The sequence below is a fragment of the Taurulus bubalis genome, assembly GCF_910589615.1.
Source record: "Taurulus bubalis genome assembly, chromosome: 2".
Taxonomy (NCBI): domain Eukaryota; kingdom Metazoa; phylum Chordata; class Actinopteri; order Perciformes; family Cottidae; genus Taurulus; species Taurulus bubalis.
Genome location: NC_136590.1, coordinates 23,522,481 through 23,533,568, shown reverse-complemented (window position 1 = coordinate 23,533,568; position 11,088 = coordinate 23,522,481). Strand labels below are relative to the sequence as shown.

Genomic DNA, 11,088 nt, shown 5'->3' with positions numbered 1-11,088 from the left:
GCATATGAACCAGCCAAAAGGTCTGTTCGGTCCTGCTCTGGAAAAAACGAGGGAGACCATCACCATCAGGAAACAAGAAGGCGAAGCCTTTGACCTCTGTTTACCCCAGAAGCACATCCCTCGTACCCCAGCGGCCGCAGCTGCAAGGGGGAGACAGGGAGGTGCCAGACCGCATAGACATACAGCGAGTCAGCAGACTAACCAGCAGCCTTGGGCGGAAAACCCCAAGCCATGGGGCAAACACTCCTTTGCAGGCCACAGCAGCAAGGAACCGCCCGTCCCACCCCGGGGAAAGGAAGAAGAAGTGCACGACCTAACAGGCATTGCTTCTCTCTCCCTCCACCTTCAAAGAAAAGAAGGAAGACAGAGGTGGAGGTGGGACTGAACCCCCAAGTTCATGTTTCAAAGTCCCTGGTGTTTTCCAGTTCTCCAGAGGAACTTTTGCAGTTTCTCCCCCCTCACGTTCAAGGGGAGGAGTATCGGGGACAGCAGGTAATGCAGTGTCACCAAGCACTTTTACCCAGTTCATTAAACAAATAAATAAAGTTAGTATTTTCGCAGCCAGGCCAAGGGTCAAGGGTGAAATACTCGATAAAAAAATAAAAATAAAACGCAGAGGGAGCTCACACTTGGGTTCAATATAAACTGGACAAAGAGTCGAGTTGAACCGGCTCAATGTACGGATTACTTGGGGCCACTCCTCCCAAAGGCAAGCCATTGTCCCGCCAGAGGCTGTCCCACTGGATTGTAGAGGCCATATCTCTAGCCTATAGTTGTAGGGGTTTACAGCCCCTCCCAGGGTTTGATAACAGAGTGAGGTGTTTCACCAACACATCCCTCTTTGCATTGACGCAGAAAGAAATCGGTCTAGAATGATTTGCGAGGGGCGGTCGACTGTGATAATATGAGTGGGTGGGGCCCCAGCACAGTTCGACCTGTCTGTCACTGACAGACGTGGTGTCAATGGAGCTTCCTTAGTTGGTCACGCCAAGGCAATCCCATAGTGAAAAGCCTCACTCTGTTATCAAAGAACCAGGGTTACGTTAAGTAACCCAAAGGTGCTGGGTGTTCATACCTCGGCCTTTAAAACAATTTTCCTACCAAGATCACAATGCAGCAATTTGTTTCGCTGCAGCTAAGCCATCCATCAAAAAGCACAGGGAAGGTGTTACCACAAGTATCCTCTGTTTGTGTGGGTGTGCTTCTTGTTTCCTGCTTACAGTTTGTGTGAATCCATGCATGTAAACGCAGCATTTGCATGTTTTTATTATGTGCACAGAGCAAGGCTGCGTTTAGGAAGGCGACTGTCTGCGCTTATCTCCTCCTGTGTGCATTTCAGTGTGTGAATAATTCCAGGACGTGCCGAGCCCCCCCCCCCCCACCTGACGGAGGATGAAATATTCATGCTAACCTAGTTGGGAGAGGACTGATGAGGGACCACATGAGACGAGGAGAGGCGGAGAGAACCGTGAAGACAGAGAGGCCGGTTTGAAGCCGACTTTTTACCGCTGCGGTTCAATTACCCTTGAGGTCCCACTCACTTTCGTCTTAAGAGGGAATGGTGATGTGCCAGACACCAAAATGAATTAAAATGGGGAAATAAGTGTGTCCTCCCTGAACATGCAAGTTGAAATAGAAAAACAAAATTTAATTTCCCCTACAGCACATTCATCGTAAACGGTTGTTTTTCTGTATTAAAAAGGCAGGCTTTGGTCATCTTGAGAAGCGAGCAGGAGCACGCTCCATTTAATGACACGATCCAGTGTTTCCAACTCTTTTTCGATAAAAGTAGCGAGCAACTCAACTTTCCAAACACTTTTAAGGGGAGAACGCCGCTTGTTATCTCGCTCCTCAGACTGAGGACATAGTTCTAAATGCAGCTGTCGCTCAAGCGTCTCACTCAGGAACTGATCTACACCTCGGAATATATATATATATATATATATATATATATATATATATATATATATATATATATATATATATATATATATATATATATACATATATGCATGTACAAACGGTCTGGAGCCGCTGTGTTCGCAGTGATTTGGGAAAGATGTGTCGTATTCTACGTGTGCAGAAGTAAAAGCTCACACTGGCACAAAGCACTGATCACTGTGTGGCCTTGCGTAATGTGAACCAACCCCAGAATTCATTTGAAATATGGAAAAAGGAAAAAGAAAATCTCATGTCTCAGGAGTCTGGGAGCTGAGTCTGGGCACAGTGGGCGTCGTCTTTGGTTTCAGCCGCTCTGGAGCTTTAACATGACATCGGTCAACATCAATTCTCAGAATTGTCTGTTTTGCTCTCCAGCTGCTTTTTGTCCAACATTTCCACAGTGGATCTGCCTCGAAGGCGTTTCCTTCACCGGGACACAGTGAAGGAAACGCCTTCAATCTGGTCGGTTGCCCTGCGTACTTTAAAGTGGCGATTGTGAAGATTTTCATTCAAACAAATGGTTTTTGAAGTAACAGAATGGCAATTGAGCCCACGGCCCCCTGATGAAAGTATTACATTAATTATATATTTGCAGTATAAGTAACTGAATGTCATGAACAGAAAAAAAAGTATTGCATTTATTTATTTTTCATTTGATACACACACAAAAAAGGAAACTGATTTGGTAAGTAGTCACTCTGGACAGCTTGTAAATAAGTGAATGTGTGATGATGGAAACATCGCATGAGCCATCGTTCATTAACTTATTTTTGTGGGCATATTGTTATAGTCCACATCATAATCCTCGTCTTCCTCACTGGCGACGAGCTCTTCTTGCACAAGAGGCGCTTTTTTGTATTCTAAAAAGTTTTTCTTTTTTTTTTAATCCAATTTAACTTTATCCCATTTGTTAATTTATATAGAAATAAAATGTCCCGTTTCTTTGAACAACCGCGCTCTCAGTTTAGTGGAAAGCATCCGATTGGACTCAAAGCAGACCGCTAAACTCAAAGCAGATTCTACGCATTTATAGGAATGATTGACACCATAAGCTGCAAAGACAGAAACACACACAACCACTATCTAAGACTAAAGCGTCTTAAAATGCATCCAGTTTATCTAAAACAAACCCTTTGACGCTCGTGCGTCCTACCTGCCGTTGAGCTGAATGCGGTCGGCCAGTTTGGAGAGCTGGTCGGGTAGACGCCGCTGCTTTATGACCTCCTCCGGGCTCACGGACACCTCGCACAGGGAGTAGGTCTCGGGTGCCGGGAGGAGGCCGAACTCATTGACGGCGTGGGCGACCACGTCCTTGGCGGTGGTGTCCTTGCTGATGATGATGTAGCAGCTCTGCTGGTCGGCCTTGAACACCCGGATCACCTGGTCAGGGATGTCTAAGAGCAGAGCGGAGCGGAGGGGTTATTGTTACAGTAAAAGTGGAAGCCAACACATGCCAACACATGCCAACAATGCAATAAAACAAAATGTAATGAAGTCCACGACCTCGATGAAAGAGTCATCTAAGAGCAGTTGGGAGGATTCGGCATCTTTCTTTGTCTGAGTAATGCACCGATAATGCGCTTGTTATGAGATGTGGGCTGTGCCAGGAAAGAAAGGAAGGCTATCGGGTTACATATTTTATTTTGATTATATTATCAGGTGGCAAGACTTATGTCCTCTTCTCTGGGGCAGATCCGCTGAGTTCGCTGCTCTCCTGTAAACCCAGACGGGCAAAGGACCAAAGACACGGCGCTGATCCGAGTATTTACATCTACCAAGAGCATGGTTCAGCCCAGTCGCAACACCCCGTCACATCTCAGGGTTCATACACATTTTGACCAATGGATTTCCATGACTTTAAATCAAATTTCCATTACCAGACATTTTGTGAAATCTCGGTGTATACATCAAAAAGTGAGAATATGTAGTATTTAAACTAACAATGAGAATTCCAAAGCATACAGTATATCTTAAATGACACACATCAATGAGACAATAGTTTGATTAGAAAGAATAAACAATTATAGATATACTCAGCGAATGCCTGCTTATATTTTGAGCGTCTTTCTTTTAAAAGCATATTCATTATTTCAAACTCAGCGTAAATGAACGTCATGAACATATGAATATAACAAGTTTCCATGACTTTTCCAAAACTTTTGGGATTTTATTTTTTTCAAAAAATGTCATGACTTTTCCAGGTTTTCCATGACCGTACGGACCCTGACATCTCCTATTATCAGCCAGTCTTTTTGGGACCCACCCAACCAGACCTGACGGACATGAACGCCACCGAAAACGGCGTCGACCCGCCCCAGAAGGAGAGTCGAGATGGAAGCTAAGCTAACCCAGCTATCACCTGAGGCTACCCAGCCTTCTCCTGATTAATGCCCAGTAAACTAGATGGATAAAAATATAAAGACAAATAAAGTAAAAAGTTGGGCAGCAACGGGAGGTCGGTGACTGTTGTGCCCACATCGTTACAGAGACCTGGCTCCAGCGCCGGACTCCGCTGAGACAAGCGGAGGTGTACTCTGTTGCATCAATGATGCTCAAACAGTCAAAACGTTGATGGACGGTGTTTCCCTGATGTTGAATTATTTTTAGATTTTGTTGCAGCTGTTTACGTTCCTCCTAAACAAATGCACCACAGGAATGCACTCTTTTTTTTTAATCCTTTTCATTTGTAGAAAATGGGGCGACAACTGCATTTCGTTGTGCAAACCATGTTGCATAATGGCAATAAATTATCCCTGAGTCCCCTGCAGGCTTATAATAATGTTATTTATACTAAAGACTTTGATAGGAGGAGGATGCAGACCGAAAAAACTAATCATGTCACCTTCCACTTAAAATGAGATTAAAACCTGTTAATACATTTTTAAAAAACAGCCTCATTAAGAATTTACAAGACCTGCAGTTGTAAAATTGAAAATAAAATACATAAACAAAACTTTCTTTATTCAATAACTAATACATTTAACATTATGTAATGCACCACTTAAGAGCAGTGAATGCAAACATTTTGTAAATCATCAAAAATACAAAAAAATTGTATATGAAAGGTGTGTTTAACTGATGAGTTGCATGAAACTTCATCAGTTCAAAACGGACATTAAGATTAATATTACAAATGTTATGAAATGTTATTTTTAAATATGCAAATGTTGCATTATCTAATGGTAATTTTTGGGCTGAATTTAGGAGAAATCGACACAAACAGGCGAAAAGTGGTAAAATAACCCCCTGAATGTGTATTTTAGATGTTTTCTTTCCACCAGTCTGGAAGAAGACATGTTATGGAAAAATAATATACATAACATGTATGAAAAAACAATGTTTTTGCCTGTAGTGTCTCACCTTAAAAGGACATGGCTGGTGTTATTTTACCTTTTAATTATTACCACCAAGCCCTGAAGAGACTAAAACCAACAACCCGTTCCGCCCCCGAAGCCAGAGCTGTTTCCTCTACGTGATAAAAGTCAGGTTTGTTTTTTCAGTCCACAGATCCACGCGACCTCATTAGGCGCCTCACTCTGTCGCCTCACTCTGTCACGCGGCTGCGTTTGAGTGACAGCAGCCTGCAGGCGGTGGAACGACATGTGCAGGTAAAGTGCTGTTGGAGAGTCAGAACCGGGCCGCACCGACATCTCCAGCTACGTTTAAATGTGCTGCAGCGGAGCAGCCGGAGCCGGAAGGAAAAGATATGAAAAGATGGGAGAGTGGAGGAAAAGTGGAATAAAGGATAAAAATAAAAGAAACTGCGGCACTGAGGCTATGTATACTTACAGTAGAGTCCCAGGGCTTTGCAGGCAGAGAAGAGAAAGAGAAAACACACATAGTGAATATGAGAGAGAGAGAGAGAGAGAGAGAGAGACCAGTGGAGTTTCTACTGTTGCTTTAATCTGTTAATGGGAAACCAGAGAGCAGAGTCTGACTCATCATTTCTACACGACAACATCTGTTTTAAACCACAGCGAGAGAGACGCAAGAGGGGTGAGGCAGCAAAGGAGGAGAGAGAGACAGTTGGAGAGAGAGAAAAACGATAATCTGAGCAGTACATGTAAATGAAGCATAATTAAATATGTGATAGAAACAATGATAAATGAAGTTTGTATCTTTAATGGATTTTGAATTATTCTAATAAATAAATAAACAAATTGTTGTCATATCTCTCTATTTGCAAATTTCTGAGAACAATAGCAAACCGACACATTTTCAAAAACTCAAAACCAGACAATCTCTGCTCGACAAACAATTCAAATGTGAACGTGTCCATCGAGACCGACAAAAAAACACCTTAAAACATGTAGAAAATGTACTTCTTTTGTTTTTTTATGCATCAGCGCTTCCTTTATATTGATGTAATTGCAGGTAGAACTTTAAACAGGTAGAAGAAGAGTTCGCTTTACTATTAAATCTAATGAGAAGCCAAAGGAGCCGAAGGAAACTTGATCTAATGGCAGATGATTAATGTGGCACAGTTTGTGTGTGTGTACTTCACTACAACACAGCTACATGTGTGTTTTGCCTGTGGAATTAATTTAGGACTGTATTCACTCTCTTGCTCTATTTCCCCTCTCTATTTTCATGTTCTCCCCTCTCTCAATATTTCATTCACACGATCCTGCAACAGCTCAGTGGCACCTTAAAAAAAAGAAGACCCCAGGGTGTGTGAGTGAGAGTGAGAGTGAGAGTGAGAGAGAGAGAATAGGTGTGTCAACATATCCAGTAACAAATCCAGTAACTATCCAGTAAAGTGACGGGTTGTTCTGGGATGTCTGACTGACCAGAGATCAGTCCTTCATCACACGGTGAGGCCTCCAGTCGAGTGAGACAAACGGCTTCGGGGAAGAAGAAGCGCTGAACTGAGACGCCATGAAGGGAACTGAAGACTGTATATGTGAAGTGGACGTAGTCGTCGTGACGTCACATTACAGTTTTTTTTGGAACCGATGAACAGAGGTGACCATGTTTAGAATACACTCACCTTGTAGCCCTGCCATAAAGCATCCCCTGCTTTATGGTCTGTTTGACTCTAAATCAGTGGTCCTTAAACTTTTTTGTCACGCCCCACTATGGAGGAAGAAAAATGTTCATGCCCCACCACAAAACAAATTGCCCATTGTGGCTGCAATTAACCTGAATATATATATATATATATATATATATATATATATATATATATATATATATATATATATATATAATATCTTATAAGATAATAACAATAATGTTAAACCTGTGCAAAACAAAACAAAATGAGTGCAGACGTGTCAGGTTGTATCAGTATTAGTGGCTGCAGTGAGCTGCTTTCCTCTACAAATCTTTTAAAAAAAACGAAGTTGTAGATTTGATACGGCCGCTCTCAATTCATGCTCAGCTGAGATCTGTATTCTGTTTTGAGAGACGCAACAGCAGAAAAGCCGATCTCACGGAGATCGGCTTTTGGCAAAACGGCAAGAATCGTCGAGTTGCGCAAGCGCAAGCGTAACCGGTTGACGGCGTAACAACGTAAAGTTCTCATGTAGCTCATGGGGAGAGTGGTCGTCCTGAAACCACAAGGTAGCCAGTTGGATTCCTGTTCTCCCCATAGTTTGCATGTTGAAGTGTCCTGGAGCAAGACACTGAAGCCCCAGAGCTTCACAGCAGCACACTGCTCCTTAATTACTGATGCTGTGTTCACACCGAACGCGACACGATTTGTCGCGTCGCGCTTACCGCTTCAGTTTACTCGCGCAGGTGAAAAGAGGGTGAAGCGCGACAAAGACAAATCTCGCCGCGACAAAGGGGCCGTGGCTTATCGCCGTTGCTTCTCTCCGTGAAAAAGAGTTATCTTTTCCGGTATCGACTATGGAATAAATAACCGCTAGTTCTGCTTTATACTTGTTGTGGAAGTCCCAAAAATGTGGGAACATCAAACGCCCTCGTGTTTGGGTTCATAATTCATAATTCATGAATTTCACCGACTCCTCCAGGAACTACGTCTGCCTTATCTTTGTAAAACGGATACCGTTTCCTTACGCTGATTGGCTGACGCAACTATGACTCACGCGATTTTGTCGCCGGAGTTGGGAAATTTCAACTCGCGCCGTGTCCTTCACCCTGTTCGCGCCGCCTCAAGCGCGTCAGTCACGTTGCCTTCGCAACCTGTCGCGTCTGTACATTGACTTTGCATGTAATCTGGTCGCGCGACAAAATCGTGTCATGTTCGGTGTGAACGCAGCATAAGGATGGGTAAATGCAGAGAATAATTTCCCCACTGTGAGATTAATAAAGGATTATTACAAAAATATGTATAAAATAAATTATAAATCTCCCCTTTGAGAACCACTGCTAAATTGATCATAATTTACTAAATTAACTTGAAGACTTGAAACTAGAGACTGAGACATAAACTCATGTTTACAATGTTTACTGAGGGAATAAATCAAGAGAGAGGTAGAGTCATTTTCTATAGACTTCTATACAGCCAGAGGAGTCACCCCCTGGTGGTCAGTAGAGATAATGCAGCTTTAACACATGAAGCACACTCAGCATTTCTTCCTACCTGCGGGGTTGGAGAAGTCCAGCACGCTGGTGGCCGGGTGCAGCAGGTCGGGGCTGCTGGACGACAGGTTGCCGGGGATCGGCATGATGGCCACGCTGTGGCGACACTGCTTGGTGCCCACGATGCTGTCGTCCTGAGACTGACTCACACCGCCATCACTGCAGTGGGAGGGAGGGAGAGAGGGAGAGATCATTAGATTTGCTACATCAGAATAACTAACATAATATTCTAAAATTGATTTGAGGCTTTTATTTTTGCAGCAGTAGACTTTTTTTTAAAGCACAAATATTGGAGTGAGTGCTTTCCCCTCCACCCTGACAGCATAACTCATAACGCCGTGGAGGCGCATATCAAGAGATAGAATCAAATGGTCTACTCTCGCAGAATGGCGACACAAAAACATCAATATCTCTAATATTTTGCCTTTTAATATGCAGCAGTGGACGCAGATGAAACTCATCTGCGAGGACGGTTTCACCAGCGGAGAGAGATAAGGAGAGAGAGAGAGATGGGCGAGTTTACCACACACACACACACACACACACACACAACACACACACACACACACAAGACGTTGAGACATACACATACACACACACACAACACACACGAGACGACCAGATACACGCACACGAGGCAAAACACACAAACGCGAGATGACGAGACACACACAGATGCGACGAGACACACACAGACGTGACAACACACACCCACGAGACAACGAGACACACACATGAGACAACAACACACAAGTACACATGCTCACAGAGACTCAAACAAGCATTGCAAACAGCAGATATGAAGATAAATGATAAGTAATGAGGATTTTAGCTCATTCAGATGTGACTTTGCAGATTTTTTTTATCCTTTGTGTCGCCTCTTTTTTTCCCTCCACACATGTTGGTGTCAGCATTTAGTTCTCTGCTCCCTGTTCTCCGTGTGCAGCTGCATTGTGAGGCAGAACTGGGCACCTTTCTGGCTCCACAGCCGCTCGAGGATATGCAAACGTCAACCTTTACGACCCCCCCCCCAATAGACTGCCTGGATCTGCATACATGGGATGGACCGATGAGATGATGAGATGACGAGCAGCCTCGCCTCAAACGGTATATGTCAGCTCCAGGATGTCGAAGTACATTTACAGTATTTCAGAAACCGGAAACATAAAAGAAGGAAATATACTTTCCTTTTTAACACTTATATATATATATCGCACAAATGTCAACATGTGGTCGCTGTGACTTTGACTCTCAGTCTGTAATCGAGCATATGAGGCGTCGGCGAGTTCACCCCGTCCTGCCTGCGTACTAAATCCTAGCTTGTGTGTGTGTGTGTGTGTGTGTGTGTGTCTGAACAGTGCACTGAACACGCTGCAGCAATGCAGGGCTTCCACGAACACGGCCGAGAGCTGCTGCAGCAAAGCCTCAGTAATCATCCAGTCAGCAGAGAGCACATGGAAGGGTGGTGCAAGCAGAAGAAAAAAGGAGGGAAGACGTAAAAAAAAAAATTAGGTGGAGGTCGGGGAACAAAGGAGATTCAGAAGGAGGGTAGTGGTGACGGATTGGGGTATCATGGGGCTTCATTGAGACCAGAATGGCTTTGTTGGACCTGGACTGATCACATTCTGGTTTGAGATCAGCACGATACATTTTGAAGATTTAGTCTCAAGCTTCTACGTTTTTATGTTTACGGATATTTATCCGCAGGTGTGCCAATTGTCAGGCGTAATTTTGTTTTAAACATCCGCAGCCTGTCTACTATTAAACGCTGTAATTGCATTATATTATAGAATAGATTTTTCTTTGTATAAATGATGGATGCACTGCACAATATACGTCCTAGTCCTCGACTGCACTAGATATCTGACTGTACTCTATTTATTTTTATTGTATTATTCTGTTTGTACTATTTTTAACTGTTTGTTGTTGTTCATGTTTTGCACGTTTTTTCAGCTAATGGGGATCCAGTTAATAAACTAAACTAAACTAAATCTCAGCCTCCTTGATACTTCCTCCAACATCCCTGCAGACTACTATCCATTTTGCAGAATGACAGAGTTGCAGAAAGAAGTCAAATCGGAGGGAAACAAAGAGAAGGAACGCCTCGACTTTGCGGGAAAAAAAGTGGAGGATTCATGAGTTTGATGAGTGTAGCATGAAATCTACAATTGCAGTCCGCTTGTAATGTAGCTGAAGGTCAGTGATGCCGGCATGTGTGTGTGTGTATGCAGGTGGACAAACTGGATGAAATGGTTTGAGGACGGGGAGTTACGCAGGAGGTCTTACCCAAACAGGCCCCTGAAGTGGGAGAGAGACGACATTGAAAAGGGTGTAAAAGAAAAGAAGAAAGCAAAAGAAAACAGAATCAGAGTGAATCTTTTTTCTCACACACACACACACACACACACACACACACACAGACAGACAGACAGACAGACAGACAGACAGACAGACAGACAGACAGACAGACACACACACACACACACAGGTTGACTGATTATACAACAGTGAAAGTGTGGACAGGTTCTGAAATAAATAAGCTGAAAAAGTGTCAGAAGCAAAGATTCATAGACAGCAACAAGACAGGAAGTTGCAACG

The 11,088-nt window shown here is 43.4% G+C and overlaps 1 protein-coding gene across 1 annotated transcript in view; it reads right to left on the bottom strand.

Moving 5' to 3' along the window:
- Window positions 1-3,090: 3,090 nt before the first annotated feature.
- rapgef6 (Rap guanine nucleotide exchange factor (GEF) 6) overlaps window positions 3,091-11,088 on the bottom strand; it is a gene marked incomplete at its 3' end in the record, with an annotated part of 127,593 nt that continues 119,595 nt past the window's right edge. The window contains exons 17-18 of the mRNA XM_079214163.1: window positions 8,492-8,649; window positions 3,091-3,335 (exon numbers count right to left, since the gene is read on the bottom strand). Coding sequence (XP_079070289.1) covers window positions 3,091-3,335; window positions 8,492-8,649 — 403 coding nt within the window. The remainder of the gene's footprint in view (window positions 3,336-8,491; window positions 8,650-11,088) is intronic.